This window comes from Lactuca serriola, chromosome 8, assembly GCF_051521515.1.
Source record: "Lactuca serriola cultivar US96UC23 chromosome 8, Lser_US96UC23_V15, whole genome shotgun sequence".
Lineage (NCBI taxonomy): Eukaryota > Viridiplantae > Streptophyta > Magnoliopsida > Asterales > Asteraceae > Lactuca > Lactuca serriola.
This window is the reverse complement of record NC_136415.1, coordinates 92,629,472-92,650,395: the sequence shown is the minus strand read 5'-3', so window position 1 is coordinate 92,650,395 and position 20,924 is coordinate 92,629,472. Positions and strand designations below refer to the sequence as shown.

Genomic DNA, 20,924 nt, shown 5'->3' with positions numbered 1-20,924 from the left:
ATGTGACATTCGTAAAATTCTGGTCAATTCAAAGTCAAATAAAGTCAACAAGTCAAACCGGTCAACCCAATTAACCCTTGTGTACTAGGGCTTATGTTATGTATTTACTAAACAACTCGTTATTCTAATGAGAGATCATAAATCGAAAAGTACGTACATCTAGATCTCCTTAACCTAAAACTGTGGTAAGTGATGAGCCAAACCGATAAAACAATGTTGCATACTCATCGGTAGTGTGTAAGATCCTTAAACAAGGCTTAACAGGGTTTACGGACCTTGCATTTGCGAAGCCGGGCACTCAAAAAGGTCACAAATGAAACCTCTCTCAATCGTTTTCACTCTATCTCTCTCTATTTAGAAATCTCTCCTGAATCTCTCCAAGAATGTGAAATCTCTCCCAAATATCTCTTTGTATGTGAAATCTCTCCAAGAATGTCAAATCTCTCCCAAATCTCTCCAAGAATGTGAAATCTCTCCCAAATATCTCTTTGTATGAGAAATCTCTCCAAGAATGTCAAATCTCTCCAAGAATGAGAAATCTCTCCAAGAATGTGAAATCTCTCCCAAATCTCTCTCAAAAGTTTCCGTAACTTTTTGAAGTCATTCGGGTCATTCCGACCCTTAAACGGGTCAAAAACGGCTTAAAACGGGGCAAAAACGGACAAAAAGGGCTTAAGGACCCGAAACCCCTCTTAGGGCCGAAAGTCCTCTTAGGGACCAAACCCTTCTGAGCCGAAGGCTGCTGACCCGAACCCGAAGGGTCCTCTCGGGCCCGAACCTCGCTTGCACACCCGAACGCGAAGGCTCCTGGAACCGAACCCGAAGGTACTGTTCACTTCGGTCCAGTTCGCTTCTAATGACTTCGGACCGAGCCCTTCGCTTCCTTGTTGCCTCGCCTCGCTTCGGACCCAGCCTCAGGAGGACCAAACCTCCGACCCCTTTCCGAGAAGCCTCGCTGGAAGTTCTTTTCTTCCCGGTTTTTGACTACGACTTCATTTTAGCTTCGTTTTTAATTGTTTTAATGCGAGATTTTCACCCAAAACTTTATTTTAACATATAAGGACCCATAATTATTAAATTATCATGTTTTTAAGGATAAAACCTTATCCAAAAGAGTGGGTGAAGTACAAGAGGTGGAGTGTTGACTTTCCTTTATTTTATGACACAAGCAACCACCATACCTACTCCATGTCTAACCCACACTCCTCCCCACCATACCTTGTCACTTCCTTGTCATTTTTACCTCAATCACAAGCCATCCCTACGTTTTTGAGAGCTGGACACTCAACCTCTCTCCTCATTTTTTCACTTGCTTTCATTTCACCAAAAATACAACACAACTTTTCTCTCAAACTTTTTCTCTCTATTTCAAGACTCCAAGGCTGATTTTCAAGCTTTATTCTTCTCTTGGTAAGTATAATTCATCCTCCTTGTAATTATTACACTTGATTCTACTCAAATCATTGATTGCTTACACAAATATCATCATCTTTGTTGTTAGCTCCTCAAATCTTCAAGCATCTCCCAAGTGTTCTTGAGTTGAACACTTCTTTTCTCCATCATCCATCTTCTGAAATCACTCAAGGTGAGTTCATACCCCTACATTTTCATGTTTTCTCAAGTTTTTAGGGGGGGGGGGTGGGGAAATACAAGTTAAAACACCAAGAACATAACTAAACTTTTCTTGCAGCCTTCATCAGAAAAATTCAACTCCATTCACGGACTGTTTTGGACAACTTAAACATTTTAGTTTTCAAAACTGTTTTAGGTGCAAGTAGTTCCACTTCTTAGCTTTAAAATGGCTACTTTAACATCTCCATACGATTTTTCTACAATTTATGGTGATTTTTACAAAACTGTCTATCATTTCAAACATCAATCCGGACCAGTCTGTGATTATGGACTTTTTCACACAAGTAAGAGGTCATTAAAATTTATAATAAAAATTATGAACAAACTAGACTCATTTTCCAAACTCTCAGAATTTACGGATTCTGATTTGCACCTTTAATTATTTTTCTATGAATTTTCTAAAACGGAATAGAAATGGCAATACTAGAAAAATGTTTTCAATTTCATATACACCTTGTAACTTGTTGAGCAAGGTGTGTAACTTCATGTGATGATATGTTATTACCATATATGTCATCTTGTCTTATTATATAGACATACATCAGAAAAAAAATGGATTCTTACCTCCATAAGTATGGTAAATATATAAATGATATTACAAGGCTATATCCATTAAAATACAAACATTGGTAAACTATGACAAGTAAGGCTTATGCTCACTACCCACACAAATATTTAATAAACTATAGGTATAGTTTAGGGTTCTTTTACATAACAAACACATTATTAAAGGTGTTACACATACAAAAGAGTTATTACCACTATGAATAATTATGATAAACTATAATAAGTATAGTTAAGCCATTATACCCCCACAAACGAACACGCTAGTTATAATCGGTATAGTTATGGCATATATATATTACAAATAAAGTGATAAACTATAATAGGTATAGTTTATGTTTCATCTACACTACGAACTTAATTACAATAAAGGAATTCACCATCACCACCACTTTTGATAAGCTATAATATGCATAGTTCATGTTCACTACCACTATCACTATTTGATGAACTATGATATGTATAGGTTATATTCACCATCACCACCACTTTTGATAAACTATAATATGCATAGTACATGTTCACTAGTCACTATCACTATCCAATGAACTATGATATGTATAGTTTATGTTCACAACCACTATTACTATTTCGTACACTACACTAGGGTTTGGTTCCGGTTTTTGGATTTAAGTCCACATTCAATTTCGCATTGTTAGTTTTTAGCTATAATTTCTAAGTGTATATGCTAGAATTATATAGAACCTATTTGTGATTGGCTTAGAATTGGTGGTTCCGCCTTATTTCCTGTTCCTCGTTTGGTTGTGGGCCTAGGGCAGACCCATTACATTCGACATTTTATACAACTTTAATTTTATATAACTTATATACACAAGGAAATATTAGAAGGAATCTATAGGGAATTCTAGGATGCACTATTTCATAACACAGAAACTTACATTTCACATTTTGAGGAAAAGTACCGGGTTTTCATATGAATGGGGTACATTCCAAAGTACCGGGTTCACATAGGATAGTTATTTTGATATTAAAACTATATTTCATCTAGAATTGTTAGACTTCAACCATAATCGCTTAGCGTATATGCTTGAGTCATATAAGAATTTAGTCTTGATTGACTTAGAATTGGTGGGCCCCGCCTCATCTCCTGTTCCTCGTTGGGTTGTGGACCTAGGGCAGACCCACTATATTCAACGTTTTATCTAACTTAAATCTTATATAACTTATATACGCTGGACGAATTATAGGGGAAATCTATGGGTCATTCTAGGGTTCATTAATGCATCATATAGAAATATTCTGTTCATACTTAATTAAGAAAATATTGGATTTTCTGGAAATCAAACTCTATCGATTTTACAAGGAAAATGGTTTCTACTTCAAACAAAACTCTTATGAACTCACCAACTTAATTGTTGACACATTTTTTCAAAACTACTTGTATTCTCATGAAATCAGTGAAACAGGAAAACTTCAGCGCTTTGAGGATGGGACGTTAAACCGTCAACAATTTATTTTTGTCATCATAATGTAATTGATTTTGAAACATGTAAACATATACTTTAGTGTAACTTTTTCAATTATATTTATGATGGTTGTATTTACTTTGAGCACTATTATACACGTTGTTGTGATACTGTACATGAAGTCCTCCACCCCCGAACGTTTCCTCCATCCTTGGTTTGGGGGTGTGACATACTAGGAAGTGTGTTATCTAAGAAGGTCTTCGGTACTGGAATCGGTTTGAACCGGACCGGAACCAAATATCTAAAAACCAAAAATAATGGATTAAAAGAACCGAGAACCGGACCGAATACCACTAATTAGTTCGGTTTTACGATAAAAAAGTTCATCCATACTTCATAGTGTTGTTCCGAAGTACTATATTCAACTAAATAAAGTTTAAATTTTATTGTTGTCAAGTTATTATTGTAAATCCAATTCTACTAAATAAAAATAGAGAAAATGACAAAAATAGCCAATTACACTAATTGCATTACAAAAATAGCCAAAAAAAATCGAAATTACATATTTAGCCACCCATTTCGCAGATGAGAAGGTCCCATCTGCGAAATGGGCTTCTCATCTGCGAAAGTACAAGTGCCTGAAGCACAGTTGTGCTTCAGGCACTTGTACTTTCGCAGATGAGAATTTTTTTTTTTTTTTTAAATTTTTTCGGTATAAATAGGGGTAATTTCGCAGATGGAGAAGGTCCCATCTGCGAAATCCTCTGATCCTATCTGCGAAATGATGCAATTTTTTTTTTTTTTTTTTTTTAAGTTTGACTATGGAATGAATTGGTTTGACTACGAAATGGGCTTTGCTATATAAAAACTTTTGTAGAAAAAATATCATTTTGGTTGTTATTTGTTTGTGAAATACTCTCTATCTCTACAATTTGCTCAAAAAATGATTGAATATTTGGTTTGTCTTGTAACCGGTGGGAGATGACAAGTTAATGGAACTAATCTGGAATACGTATGTCCACAGGGAGGTATTTCTGAACTTGCTTTGATATTTTCTGAGTATATTAGTTTTAGTGATTTTGTATCTTTGGTAAGAAGCAAAATTGGTTTGTTAGACAAATATAGAATTAGTCTTCGTTTCCACCATCCTGAATTAAATTATTATATAGCTATAGTTGAAGATGTGGATGTTAGAATGTTGATAAACGTAATCAAATGTAGTGGAGGAAGGGCTGTGAAAGTGTTTGTGGTGGTTGATGAAGTTGAGGAGGTTAATGGGGGCGGTGAAATTGGAAACGAAGTTGTTGGTAATTTATGCAGTTTTAAAGGGAGCAACGATCCGATAGGTACTTTCAATACTCCTAGTGTACCTCAGTTTCACAGTGTTGCTGAAAATGTTAATGTTAGTTATTCACCTATTCACTATGTGGATCCCGAGAATTACAAGTATGTTGGTGATGATGATGTTGGTACATATCTTAATCATGTTGGTGGTCGTTGTGATGATGTTGCCGAACAAGAAGTTAAACTTATGAATAGGCGTGTGGTAGATAAAAGTAAAAAGAAAAAAAATTCAACTCAAAAAAATGAAAAAAATCATGTTTACGGGCATTATGTTGATGTTGGTGATGTATGTTTAGATATAACCGAGCTACAAAGTAATTCCGAAGATGAGTTGGGTGATGAAGTTAAAGCTAAGTATCCCGATAACCTTTTTCACGGTATGCCCCCTGTACCAGCATGGCCAGTTGATAATAATGAAGATATCCCAACACAGATGGTAGACATTAATCTTCAAAAGATTCAATGTGAGAGTATATTTAAAAACAAAGAACTTTTAAAGCGGTGTATTGGTAAAAAATGTCTTCGAGAAGGTTTCCAGACGAGGACAAGTAGATCCACCAAATCAAGGTATGAAGTTGTGTGTGTTTCGAAAAATTGTTCTTGGTTACTAAGAGCAAAAGCAATTAAAAATACTGATGGACTTTTCCAAGTGAATAAATTTGTTGATGTACACACATGTTCTTCAACATTGTTGCAACCTAATCATCGACAAGCAAACAAATATGTTTTGGGTGAATATGTTGCTGATGTTTTGGCTGAAGACTATAGTAGAGTTTATCGGGGAAAAGAAATTGTTAATGATATGAATGCTCAATTGAATATCAATATCGCATACCATCAGGCATGGCGTGCGAAGCAATATGCATTGTTGTCGTTAAGGGGTACGAAAGAGGATTCTTTTACCAAACTTCCGGCGTATTGTCACAACTTGGCCAAACATAATCCGGGTACTGTCACACATATTAAAACAGATGCTGATGATCGGTTTGAGTTTTTGTACGTCGCACTCGGTTGCTCGGTTAGTATTATCATGTCCTAATTTTTTCTTAATATTTATTTTGATGTATTTGAATAGATATACAATGTATTGTAGGTACGAGCTTTTGTCAATTTTTGTAAGCCGACCCTAGTAGTAGATGGAGCTCACCTAAAGGGCGAGTTCAAAGGTACCATGCTACTTGCAGTTACTAAGGACGGACAAAATCAAATATTACCGGTTGCATATGGTATATGCAAAAATAAGTGTACTGATTCTTGGACATGGTTTTTTCAAAAACTACGTGATTGCATAGGAAATATGCAGGAGCTTACAATTATATCTGATAGGTCTCCATCTATAGCAACATCCGTTGCCAACATTTTTCCTCACGCTCATCATGGAATATGTGGTGTCCATTTGTATTTCAACATAGTATCTAGATTCGGCAAGAGTAAGACGGTTAAAGGAATTTTTTGGGAGGCGTGTAGGGCATACACAGTTGATGCTTTTGATGCTGCCATGGATGTTATGAAAAAGACAAAAGAACCAGTATGGGAGTACTTAAAAAGTATAAATCCAGAAACCTGGTCAAGGGCACATTTTAAAGGGAACCGATACAATCTTATGTCGTCCAACAGTGCGGAGTCTATAAATGCATTATCTAGACACGCACGTAAGGTGCCAATACTTATGTTGATTGATTTTTTTCGTGCTACAATGCAACAATGGTGGTTTCAAAGACGTAACTTTGCAGGTATTACGTAAATTTGTAATATTAATGTTTTATTAGTTTCGATGTTATTGATTTTAACTTCTTCATTTTGGCTGTTTTTTTAGCGGAAGCAACAACAACACTTACCCCTTGGGCGGATGAAGTTGTAAAAGAAAACAAGAAAAATTTTACCAAATGGGATGTTCGCATGATCTCAAATACGAAATGCAAGGTCAAAAAGGGGGCACAAAATGTGATTGTTGATTTTCAACATATGACATGTACATGTAGGCATTGGCAACTTGATGGGATACCTTGTGGTCATGTCATAAGATGTTTAACAGTGAACAATTACCAAGACTGCTCGAGGTTTGCATTAAATGCTTACTTTACCGAAACACTGAGGAAAACATATGAGGAATCAATAAACCCTCTGCCGAAGCCATCTGAATGGGAGATCCCCGATGATTTGATGATTGTTAAGCCACCTATAATGTATAAACGTCAGCCAGGCAGGCCAAGAAACACAGACCGCATTCCATCCCAAGGCGAGGGTCCAATTATAAAAGAGTGTTCTACATGTGGTCAACTAGGACACACGAGAAATAATTGTACTGGAAGGGCGTCTGGTAGCAGAGCAGGTCACATAATTTCTACTACATAAATGACATATAATATTGGTGGTTCAGCGGGTTGCTCACAAACCCATAACGCTGATTTTGATATAAAACAATCTTGAAATTAAGAGTAATGACGAGTTGTTAGCTTATTATGTATTGTAATATTTTTATTAACTCTTACAAGACATTGCTATGCTTTCATATTTTAGTTAAGTTTGTTGATTATAACAATGAATGAAGCCTTTATATTATAAAATATAGTTTGCAGATTTATTTTAACAGTTACAACATGTTATTTAAAAAAAACAACAAACGATCCTTTGGCAACCTAATCTGTTTCATGATAATATTACAACAACTTTATAACTAATTTTTAAACTCAGGGAACTGCAACGGGTACTTCTCTTTCTCCATTGTTATATAGTCATCCCTAATTCTCATTTTGTCTTCGAAACGATCCTTTTTTACCATAATGTGTATCAACTGCTCATCCTTCTCAGCAAGCCGTTTTTCAGTCGTTTTGATTGCCTTCTTACTCTTTTTTATCCAATCTTTATGCTCTTTGATTTTGTTTTTATTGAGGTCAATCCATTCTTCAGCTTGTTTGCATTCCGAACCTATATCATTAGCAAGTTGAGTGAGAAGTCGTGATGACTCTTTGTCCTCTTCTTGTTGTGCTTTAGCCTTCTTTAATTCTTCAAAATTTTCATGTGACATATATGACCCGGCTGAAGAGGGTGTAAAAAAAGGGTCTACCGAATCACAGTAGTAACAATCTACTTCGTTGCATGAGCAAATTTCAATTTTGTGTGAGGAACTCATAATAAAATCGATGTTGTATTAAACTGGAGCAATAAGTGGTATTTATACATACTAGACAGTAATGAGAAGTCCAACTTTGAAATGACTAGACAGTAATGACAAGTCACTGTAGTAACCTGCACATCCCAGTGGGTCCCTTAAGTGACAAGAGATAAATGACAGTTTGACATGACAAAACACTGCATAAAGCTGAAATTCGTAGTCCAAATATAACCATTTCGTAGTCAAAGTATTATTTCATAGTCTATTTATTTATATAAATAGATGTTTAAGATCTATAAACCAAACACCCAAATCACCTAAACGAAACGAATTCCCATTATTAGAAATGTCGTCGAATGCAGCAAGTTCTTCGAATGAAGTACCTGGTTCCAATTCTGAAAGGCCATGGATGACAAACGAGGTGTTAGTTCTAACACGGTGCTGGCTAAGTGTTAAGGATGGTGAACCGTTACTTGCTCCCCCGCATTGCCTAATTGGTGATGAATGGAGTCGCATCACATCTTTGTTTAACCATGAGATGGGAGAAGGGAAAAAAAGAGAAAAATCAGATGTTGTTACTAAGTGGACGGATGTAAAGGAGGAAGTGACATGGTTCAATCGAGCATGTAGTTATGCGAAACGTAACAATGTTCGTTGTCGTGATGAAGAAGAGTTCTTGGAAGTTGTTACAGAGTTTTACATCTTTGAGCATGAAGGCAGAGACTTCGAATATGAGGAAGTTTGGAAGGTTGTTAGAGATAAACAGTATTTCAAGTAGACCGCTCTAATTTGTGTTAAGAATAAGCCATGGACTTGTGTTTTACGTTAATGCTTTGTTCGTATTATGTCGTTTTTTTTTCATGTAATTGTTGTGATGTTTTAATGGTTCATGGAATCTTGTTACTAATGTATTCTAATATATTTTGATAACTAATGCAATGGCCATTTATTAACTCAAGTTAATCATACGAGTTTCTCACATAATAAACTAAAATATATTAACTCAACTTAATCATACGAGTTTCTCACATACTAAACTAAAATATATTTTAAACATATGAAATACATACGAATTACATACGAAATACATGAAAATAACCTAGTACTCACATAATAAACTAAAATAGATTTTAAACAAACGAAATACATACGAAATACATAAGAAATACATGAAAATAACCTAGTACATGAAAATAACCTAGTACTCAAATAATAAACTAAAATAGATTTTAAACAAACGGGATATATTTCAAAATATTCCAAGGGGCTTCAAACTGGAATTCCAACCCGTTACTTAATGACTTGTATTCCTCCTTAGCAGCTTCCAAGATGACATCCTCAGTAGCATTTAAACGGGTGTCGTCAATTTTGGTATAAAGATCGTTGAATAATAGAACTTCGGTTTTCATTTCATACCATCTTGCTAAGATGTCTAGTTCGTCACGATCGTTTCTTGTAGCCATTCGGTTTTCAGCATTGAAAATATTTGTTAGACGGCTCCAAAACATTGGATCATTCAACTTGCTTGTCTCGTACACATGAATATAAGCATGTGTAAGAACCAAGAACTCTTCATTGCTCCATGATATAGAAGTCATTTGGATTGAAACAAAGAGGGTAGAATCTAAAAAACAATATTTGAACAACTATATTGGTTAATTTAATAACGTTTTGCATGTAACTTAGGGTCAATTTATAGTAGTTTCTACACAAAATCGCAGTCCAAACTTCTAATATGTCTGCAATTCATAGTCAAAATTAACTGACGAATGCAGTGTACTATACTTATAACACAACAGATCACTGTTCGAGTTGACAATTCATCCCTGGTTGAATGACAACACAATACATTGCTGTTTGAGTTGACAACTCATTGCACCAGGAAAGTAAGGAGTCGTTATAAATAGATTTCAATATCCGTTGTAATTGTATTCTATTACTTCCCTCCTTGCAATTATGGACTCACCACGTATATGGAGGAACGCAGAGGAGGTCGCTTTGGTTCAAGCTTGGATTACAACTGTAGAGGTGGATTTTCCACCGGGTCCCCCACAAGTTCGTGCTGGATCATTTTGGTCTCGTGTCTGTCATTTGTTTCACCATTTAATGAACCGCACTCAATATCGAAGAAGAAGAGATGTCAAAGCGAAGTTTCTGGATATGAAAATGAAGGTGAAACAATTTCAACATATTTATAACGAGTTGGATAACGAACATGCAAATACGGATGAAGACATTCTACGGCAGGTGGCTTTGGAAATATACCGCTTTCAATACGATGGTAGCGAGTTTACCCACTTAGATGCATGGAATGTTTTAAAGAATGTCCCTTATTTTTAATATGCATGTTGGTTAAGTTAATTGTTTTTCGTTATTTAAGTTGCTTGTTGTTGTATGTGTCTAGTCGTTACTATTTAATAAACGTCCATTTCTTTTAATGTATGTTGTTCCCTCAATAGCCAATATTTAGAAAGCAATAAAATAAAACCGGGGTACATAAATAACTAACACATAATACGACATAAAAAATAAACTGGGTACATGGATAACTAATACGTAACACAGCAGTAAAATAAAAACGGAGTACATAAAAAACTAATACATAATACTACATAAAACATAAATGTGCTACATGAATAACTACTGCATTGAGGGAGGTAACAGGACCACCGTTTCATTTGGTATTTCCCAATGCTCATATGATGGTATACCATTCACCAACTCAGATCCATATGCAACTCGATACACATAATTAGTGAACTTGTATTCAACCATTCTCTGAATGGACTCAGATGTACGGGTTCTTAGACATGCTATAGCGTGGCCACATGGTATACCGCTTTTTTGCCATTTACCACAACTACATACCCTTCGTTCAAGTTGTACGTTGCTGGTGGCAAAAGTGTCATGGACTTCAAATGTATCCCCATACAAACGTTTTGCATTACAATTGTAAGACTTGTTAAGACTTTTTTGAACCTTACTCTCAACGTAAGGGGTCAACCCACCAGACAACCTCCCTGTAAAATTTGATATTTTAATAAAAATAGCAGCACAATAAAAAAAACAAAATATAACAATCTCCCTTACCAGCCAGTTCGGCCCGTTCAGCATACTTTGATTTTATCGACGTGGTGGTTAACTCAATTATCGTTGTTATAGGAAACTCACGTGAGGATATAATTTGCAAAATTTCAGGGACGTCAATCGATTTAACATTGTAACGTATTTTTGGGAAAAATGCTCTTGTCCATTTTGAAATCGGTATATCGTCAAGCCAGTAAATTGGACTCATAAGCAAGGTGCAGAAAGGTGGTTGCCTACATGTACTTTGCAACCTTTCGAAACACAAGTAAAAATCATCAACGCTATATGCATTGCATGACTTCCAAAACAACGATTCGACTTCCGTATTGTTATGTCCGATAGACTCACGTATCTTTCGAGCTATATCTTTAGGACAATATCCATGATAGGAATCCGGGTAGGCACTGTCAACACCAAAGTCTATGTTATCACACATGTTGCTTATGAAACCAACCTCTGTGTCCTCACCTAAACAATCTCTTAACCTCATCATGAACCATCTCCATGATTCTTCACACTGTAAGGTTCCCAAACCAAGTGCTAAGAGTAGTGGCTCATGATTTCCATCTAAAGCCACTGCGAAGTACATTGTTGTCAGAAAACAGAATTGAAAGCGGTTGTTATCAGTTTTCTTAATGGCTGTGAAGGTATTAGGATTTGTTCTTTGAAGGTTATGCAAGAAAATTGGTAGTTGAGAAAAGGTTCTTTGGCTATGACTACTCATTTTCAATACCGACAATTGTGCTTTACAATGATCACACAAATGGAATTATAAATAGAAGATATTGTATCTCTACTGATCAAAATTCATAGTTTAACCTTTTAAATTCGTAGTTGAACATTTTGAATTCATAGTCAAACCAGTTCATTTCATAGTCAAATTTCACTGACCGACATGACAATACTACAGAATGTACTTGTCTGCATTTCATAGTTGACCTTTTTGAATTCATAGTCAAACCAGTTCATTTCATAGTCAAATTTCACTGACCGACATGACAATACTACAGAATGTACTTGTCTGCATTCCATAGTTGAACTTTTTGAATTCATAGTCAAACCAGTTTATTTCATAGTCAAAAAGAATTGTCCGTAATATGATTTATTCTATAAATGGGTGTCACTCATTATGAAAAAATTTAACTGAGAAAGTAACTCCGATTTAAAAGAATAAGAAGGCTAATGGCATACTGCAATCGTGGAGGAGAACGTATCGTTAGGATTTCGGGTACAGCTAAAAACCCAGGAAGATTGTTCTACGCTTGCCCGTATTTGGTATCATGTTGTTACCGTCATTCAAATTTAAACCCTCGTGTTTACATCACACAAATTTATTTTCTTACTGTGGATATTAAATTTAACAGGGACCAAAATGTGGGTTTATCAGTTGGGTTGATGAAGAGAAGGACCAATCTTCTATGGTAATAGCTAAAGTAGCTAACTCTAATAAGCTCTTTCAATCAGAAAATAAGAAGTTAAAGATAGCGTTGGTTTGTAGTTGGGTGTTGTTCTTGGCAGTTCTTGTTTACAAGTTGTAAGCTTTTCAATATTGTTTTTATGGTTTTGAAGTTGTTAGGTCAATAAATTGTTGTATTTGTAACGTTAAAACAAATGTTGTGGTCGTTCTTATGTTGAATTTATTGATAAGTAATTAGTAGGTCATTAAATTGTTGTAATTGTCGTAACGTTATATTTTTTGTCATCCGTTGAGTAAACTCTAAAGATAAACTAATAATGAAATCCAACATTAATTTGTATATACATTTATATAATTCAACTACAGAGGAGCAAGACTAGACCCCCAAATAATTTTTGCCATCCGGAGACGGAACTCTAAAGCTGCGTTCTTTGGGTCAATAAGAACACGTATTGGTTGACCTGAAACCAATTGCTCCATAAACATACAAAGAAAAACACCGCAATCTCCCAAATGACTACTTTGTTGGGGAACGTTTTCTTCATAAATGAATTGCATATTCAATGGAATCCTTGAGATGTTCCTCCGCGCCCAATACTTAATCTTGTCCAAATAATTTGCCACCCGACGTTCAAATTTGGAAAAGATTCCTTCGGATTGGAATTTTTCATAAGCACCTCTACCAAGACTGTCATAAATATGCACTTCCATTGACGCTAATCGTAGTTCCCCAAATAGCCAATGATTAGGGGATGAATGAATCGGCAATAAGACCTGTATAAGGATCAGAAAATAAAATTATGTTTATTTACATCACAATACAAAAACATAACAAAAAAACGATATTATTTTCAATATAAACTATTAAGTTTACCGTATCAACATCCCACCAAGCAACCATGAAGTTGGGGTATGTAGCAATACCAGCCATAAACGCCCTCCAGTCCTGTCCTTCTTCCAAAGCATGAGAAACAAAAAAATTTGGAGGCATTATTGTATGTTGGTCGCTCTCAAACCGTCTCTCCATCAAAAGTCGGTACCAAATGGTTATATGCTGCACACATGATACTTTTGTTATTGACTAAAAAACAATTAACTTTTAAAAGAATTAATTAACAATTTATTTACCGCTGACTCCAACCATCCGTCGTGTGTATGCCCAAACAATGAGCTCCAAAAATCTCTATCTAACACGAAATTAAACAAACGATGCTGCACATCGTATGAATGCAATACATAATTTTGGATGACATCCTCACCGCCTGCTACGTAAGGTTGCAGGCGCAACCTGGAGAAGTCATGAGCAACACCAAAAACTGGAGGAGGAACGGGGCTTGTTGATTTCATACCAACCTTCTTTTTTGTTCTTCTTTTTTGTTTCGGTGTCGTGTGCAACTAAAAACAATATTCAAATGTTTAAATGTATATCTTTCAGATAATTCACATAAACATAAAATCAACAATTTATAAATAAAACGAATACCTCGGTGTAAGGAGTGCATAAAAATTGTGATGGTTTTCGACTCCTAGGTTTATCGGGTGTAACTTCTTTGTCATCATCATCATCATGAAAATAATCTACATTTCTCCATTATTATAAGTTCGTCTTCATCCGGCACATCATCATCAAATTTGTTCCCTGCATTGTCATTCCTCTCCTCTCACTCCTACATTAAAGATAATACTTTATACTTAATAACGAAATACACATAATTTAATAAGCAATAATATCTAAATAAACAAAATATTAATATTAATGTAACTATATAATAACCTCTTTAACTTCACTATAATCGTTTACATCACACACATCATCATCAAATTTGTTCCCCGCATACTGAGTACTCTCCTCCAACACCTACATTAAAAATATAACTTTTTACTTAATAACAAAATACACTTTATTAAAAAGTAATTATTAAAATCGTAAAGGTAACATCTATAACAACCTTGTCGTCTTGAGTATCACCAAAAACATTTTGAGTTGTATTGTTTTTATTCATCACTTCATCTTGCACAACCTATATTTTCAAATATAAAATATGAACACAGGTATTCATATATGTTAATAAAATTTAATAAATAATGTAGCGTGTAACTAACCTGTTCATCATAATTTCTTTGTGACACTGTCGGTTCCTCAAAAATAATGTCGTTCCAAAATTGTTCATTATTCACTTCTTCAACAAAAATCTCTGTAGGTTTTTGTTGATTCATAAACACATGCTGCTCCAGTGCATGTACCCGTTTCAACAACTCGTCTAGCTTGTGTTTCCCACTGCCCCGACCTCTACCATGAGAGCGACCACTGGACGACATACTAGACGAAGATTCGTCTTGTCTCCTAAAATGGTCCCGTACTGGGGATGGAACTGCTTTCCCTTCACCATATACATACTCTTGAAATGACATATAATAAAAAGATGTCATCTCACCATCACCCGGTAACATGTTTTGTCTTGGTGGTAGCCCCTCCTAAAAAATTAAACATATTAAAAATGCATATAAAACTATAATAATCAACTTTATTAATAATAAACGAAATATTTTTAAACCTGCATCTTTGACCAAATCTTGTTCACGTCAACCCATTTCAATTTTTTTGTTTCGCTCCATCTTTTCATCCGAGGCAAGTCTTTATTTTTTCTCAATGCAAATCCACATGCACGAACAGCCGGAATCATCTCATATATCCATATCTACAATTTTGTACAATAACAGTAATAAAAGTTAAAATTAAAATAAAAAATATAACAATAAAACAATTTAAATATAAGAAAATTTTTATACCCTAATTGGAGCCGTAAATCCTGAGACGGAATACTTTAAAGTTTGACCACGCTGAGGAAGTGATAAATAATGATGTATCTTATTCCACGTATCCTCAAGGTCAACAAAAGTAAAATCCCATAGATAGCTACCCCAAGAGAAGCTAATAAAACAAAAAAAAACAAAATTGATTATTATATAAATTATAACTTTAATAAAATAGAACTTTTAACGTAAAGAAAATATACCTATTCCAGAGATCCAAATTCTCAGCCAAAAAAAACCAATCTTGTGGCACCCGATCGTTAACTTCTTTGCCCAAAAAACCTTCACACAAAATGTATATCAAACATACTCTAACTGCATCAAGGTCGTCAAGTGCTAGGAATGTTTGATTTAAAATTAAACTTTTCAGGTCACCGATTTTCACCGAACTATTAGTATGGTTCGGAAATAGCCGTTCACGCAGTAAACATCTTTTTTTACTGTTTATTAATTTTTCCGACCCTTTTCTCCCAATGTTTTTTGGATACTCCCCAAAATTGAAGCCGGTAATCAAACAAAACTCTTCCGGCCCATAAACCATTTTGGTATTGCCTACTCGAAAATATAAACGTTTTATTCCATCTGGAGATAAAACAGGGTCCGGCCGGATCTGATGAAGGAACATTTTATGAAACAATAAAGCGTCCCCTTGTAAACGAGGGACATCAATAAAATAGCCAAAGACGGTATTTCTGAAAATAGCACGTCGGACATCATCTAAAACTTCAAAGACTTCCCATATGTTACCGCCAGAGCCTTTTAGGTTCGCAAAGGCTTTCGTATTCATTAAACTAAAATCATGCTGCAAAAAAAAACACAAAAACAAATTAGATAACTAAAAAATATATTTTTTTTTTAAATATATGATTACGAACTGCAAATACTTTCTTAATTACTAATATATATATTTCCCCGATAAAAAACAATAACATACACATATATAAACAATTTTTCAAGTTATACAACAAATATATTTACGATAGAAAACAATATCATACATAATTATATAAATATTTTCAACTTAAAAACATATTTTCAACTTAAACAAATTTTCAACTTAAACGACAAATATATAAACAATTTTTATCTTTCTAATTAAAACTAACATTATATAACCATATAAACAAAAAAATTTAAAAATAAAACGACAACCAAACTAACAATTTTGCAAGTTATACGACTACTTTATACAAAATTTTCAACTTATACGACAAATAAAAACAATTTCTAACAATATATATACGACAAATTTTCAACTTATACAAATGTTATACGACAAATATATATACAAACAACTATTTTGCAGTTTATATAAACAATTATAGGATAAAAATTTACAAGATTTCAGGTTATACAACAATTAAAAAAACTACAAAAATAACAAATTGTAAACATTATCTACGCAGTCTCTACTTGTCTTTACTTGCATTTAAACTTCAAGTATACTAAAAATATACTAAAACTATCAAACACAACAAAATTACCCTTTTTTAACACTAAATAATACAACAATTGATAAAAAAAAAATAACTTTAAACATTAAAAGAGTTAAAATCTAACCATATTTGCGGGATTGTTGACATAATCCTCCATTTTCTTCAAAAACTAGCCAAAATTCCGAGAGAAGCCCAAAGTTAGAGAGAGTTTTTGTGTAGAGAATGGTGAAAATGAAAAAAAAAAAAAAAAAAAAAAAAAAAAAAACGTTTTTATACCTAAAAATCACCCATTTCGCAGATGAGAAGGTCCCATCTGCGAAATGGGCATCTCATCTGCGAAAGTACAAGTGCCTGAAGCACAACTGTGCTTCAGGCACTTGTACATTCGCAGATGAGATGCCCATTTCGCAGATGGGACCTTCTCATCTGCGAAATGGGTGGCTAAATATGTAATCCCGATTTTTTTTGGCTATTTTTGTAATGCAATTAGTGTAATTGGCTATTTTTGTCATTTTCTCATAAAAATATTACTTTTGAAAGATTATCTATAGCATCCACTCACCTAACATTGTAAAATACTAAACTAACAAACTAACTCTCACATATCATTTTATACCCATACATCATTCCAACAACTCGGGGTGTTTGCGGCACGATTTAGTGCGGTTTAGAGGGGAAACCATAAACCACACTGCATATACGATTTGAGATTTTTGGAAATTGCAAACTGCACCACGGATGTTCTAAACCGTGTTATGTGGTGCAGTTTGATGTGGATGAGTTGGAGCATCTCTAAATCTATGACTAAGATGGTAGAGAACAGGGAAGTAGGTTATGTAGAATTAAAAGTGAAATATAAATGAGCTGGGAAAAAAATAAGAATAAGTTAGAGTGAAGACAAGCAAAAGTGAATGGTAGACACGAAGAAAACAAAGCCACTAAAAGTGAATAGTAGACACGAAAAAAACCAAAACCACCAAGTGTCAGATAAAAAAAATGATAACTTGACATTGACATTATAAAGTATGAGTTTGGAATATTTGTGAGAAAATGACCGAAATGAAAGCATGGATTGATAAAGAGAAAAACAAAAACTCTCACAACTATCTTGAATTTCAGGTTATAAAAAAGAAGATATACGATTTTGTATGTATGATCATTTTTAATGATCATTTCTATTAGACTATTTCCATTAGTGATCGGAACCAATCCAACCATTTATTAAAATATATTTTCTCTTTCATCTATATTTTCAATCAATTAAAATAATTTTTATCAACTCAATTAACAACCAAAACCAATCCAACGTTTTATTATTATAAAATAATTAAAGCTAAACAAAAATATATCAATATTGGTATTTATTTATAGAGAAAAAAATTATAAATTTGGGTCTATTTTCTATTTTTATTTTTAAAAAGATAATTCATAATTTAATATTTATAAGATTATTTAAATAAAAAAGCAATTGAAAGTTAACACAAATAGTCACGACTTTGATTGCTAGACCAACGCCTTCTCTCCTTATTTGACCATTTTTCTCAAGTTCTCATTTTTAATTTAATTTAGTTTTGGTAACCAATTAGAAAAAGGGTCACCAATGGATATAGTCTTAGCTATCTCCCGTGCTAAGTAGCTATCTCCTGTGCTAAGTCTATGCTAAGTAGCTATCTTCCGTGCTAAGTCTATGCTAAGTAGCTATCTCCCGTGCTAAGTCTATGCTAAGTAGCTATCTTCCGTGCTAAGTCTATGCTAAGTAGCTATCTCCCGTGTTAAGTCTATACTATGACTTAAAGTTATTTCCAAATCATCATTCTATTAACTTTAATTTTTAATTCTCTTAAAAAAAAAAAAAAACTTTGACATCTAATTAAATAATGTCTCCAATGATTAACCTCTTTCAATAATCTTTTTATATAAACAAATTAGCTAATTTATACAAATCTATTTACAACGTGCTATAAAACCCTCCTTATTTATTAGTCATTTTTTAAATACACATCATATTTTTTAGAGATATTACCATACAATTTTTTAAAAGAAATATATTACAACACATCATTCGGAAAAATTAATACGAAAAAATTTATTACGTCAAAGTCATAAAAAAGATTGAAAAAATTATATAATTGTTTTAGTTTTATATTTCATAAATAAAATGTTATTAAATATTTAATATAAATAATTAATTAGTAAATAAATAAATAATACATAAAATTAAAATATATTAAAGGCGGTAAAATGAAATATGATTAAAATATGAAGGTTAATATACAAAACATATAAATATATTAATAATTAATAATTCATTATATATTGAATGATTAATAAGAAAAAGCAAATAATATATGTGCTCACGATACAATAAGTAGTCAATTAAAAAAGTTAATAATAACAATCCCATATTTGATATGCTCTTAATGACAAGTGTGAATGTTGTTTTTATGTTTTGTTTAACACTTATGTGATAGTAACATTGGCGGTTTGTTAAACAAAGGTAAATGTTAGTACGATCAAAAGTAAAAGCTACTTAAGTTTTCTACATGACCTTAAAAAATAGAGAGTAAAAACAAATATTCACATATGTTTAACATATTAAAAATGATGTCAAAATCGACTGCATAATGTGAAGTATACCCCTAAACTATCACTGTAAATCGCCTATGATATGTGTCGGCTAATTCGGTGCCGTAACCCTCAATGCTCACAAACTTATCATATGTCAACATCTTAGCAACCAACATATGAAAACTCAACAGTCCCCTCTCATACTGGACAATTATGGTACGTCCATGCCCTTCACAAGTGTAATGATGAAATTCCCTAGAGGGATATCATCAGTCCCTTGGCTGCGTCGGTATTGGATAGCCAGTAAGACATTGTGGATATGGGTTCACATAAGTATAAACTGATATGTGATTCTAAAAAAGTAAGGGTATCAATCATGTCATGTTCGGGTTGGAAGGTTAGCAAGTCAAAAACAAATATTCACATATGTTTAACATAACAATAAATGATGTCAAAATAGTCTGCATAATGTGAAGTCTACTCTAAACTGTCAGTGTAAATCGCCTATGATATGTGTCGCCTCATTCGGTGACGTAAACCTCAATGCTTATAAACTGATCATATGCCAACATCTTAGCAACCAACATACAAAAAATCCACAGTCCCCTCTCAGACTTGACAATTGTGGTACATCGATGCCCTTCACAAGTGTAATGATGAAACTCCCTAGAGGGATATCATTGGTCCCTTGGCTGCCCCAATACTGGATAGCCGGTAAGACATTGTGGATATGATTCGCATAACTATAAACCAATCTGTGATTCTAAAAAGGTAGGGGTAGCAATCAGGCAACGTTTTGGTTGGTAGGTTAGCAAGTCAGAAACCTCAACCTAGGTACAACCCATATAAATAATCATGTTGTTGTAACATCCCAAAAATTTCAACAAATTTTAAACCTTTAAAAAATGACTCATTTATTAATAAAAGTGTTTACAAACTATTAATTCCAAAACGTTAATTAAAAACAGAGTTGTCCAAGATCTAGTCAGTTGTAAACCAAGGATGTGTATGATCACTTCTTCACCTTACCACGGTCCACTGAAGTACCTGAAACCATAAACCAAAACTCTAAGCACGAAGCTATTGGGTTTTTATGTACTACAACATCCTATGGTGCACATACAACTCTAAATGCTTTGGATCTAAGTTTTATCTAGTTATACATGAAATAAAATTTCCAAAGCATGAAGCCTACAACTAGCATACAATTTGGCATATAAATCATAAAAGTAAGTTAGAAGATTACCTCTTCTTGTAGCTTGTTGAATTTTGGCCTTTAAGAACTTAGCACCCCAAGTGTGATGCCTCAAACGTTTCACAACACACCATGAACAAATGGAGGACTTGAGAGAGAGGTTATGAGGCACTCAAAATGGGTATAGTATCTCTAAGATCACTAGTGTCACCAATTTTATGCTAAGGGGTATCATATATATATATATATATATATATATATATATATATATATATATATATATATATATATATATATATATATATTGTAGGAATTCAAGAGTCAT

The 20,924-nt window shown here is 33.7% G+C and overlaps 1 protein-coding gene and 1 long non-coding RNA gene across 2 annotated transcripts; both read right to left on the bottom strand.

Annotated features, from left to right (window-relative positions):
* Positions 1 to 12,946: 12,946 nt before the first annotated feature.
* On the bottom strand, positions 12,947 to 14,167 carry LOC145067161 (uncharacterized). Its single transcript, XM_079014359.1, has 4 exons — positions 14,070 to 14,167; positions 13,715 to 13,981; positions 13,461 to 13,640; positions 12,947 to 13,360 (listed from the first exon to the last, which is right to left on the bottom strand). The coding sequence occupies exons 2-4, from the start codon at positions 13,931 to 13,933 to the stop codon at positions 12,947 to 12,949; spliced, it is 813 nt and encodes a 270-aa protein (XP_078870485.1). The 5' UTR covers positions 13,934 to 13,981; positions 14,070 to 14,167.
* Positions 14,168 to 14,359: 192 nt separating this feature from the next.
* On the bottom strand, positions 14,360 to 14,778 carry LOC145070422 (uncharacterized). The gene is made up of 3 exons (XR_013689943.1): positions 14,690 to 14,778; positions 14,536 to 14,597; positions 14,360 to 14,444 (listed from the first exon to the last, which is right to left on the bottom strand). It is a non-coding gene; the product is annotated as an uncharacterized LOC145070422 (long non-coding RNA).
* Between the last annotated feature and the right edge of the window lie 6,146 nt (positions 14,779 to 20,924).

Bases quoted from the DNA above. Each gene is read 5' to 3' on its own strand.
- LOC145067161 (XM_079014359.1), bottom strand. From the start codon at position 13,933: ATGAAATCAACAAGCCCCGTTCCTCCTCCAGTTTTTGGTGTTGCTCAT. The intron at 13,641-13,714 runs GTAAATAAATTG...TCATGTGTGCAG, and splicing joins ACGGATGGTTGGAGTCAGCG to CATATAACCATTTGGTACCG. The intron at 13,361-13,460 runs GTAAACTTAATA...ATCCTTATACAG, and splicing joins CTTGGTGGGATGTTGATACG to GTCTTATTGCCGATTCATTC.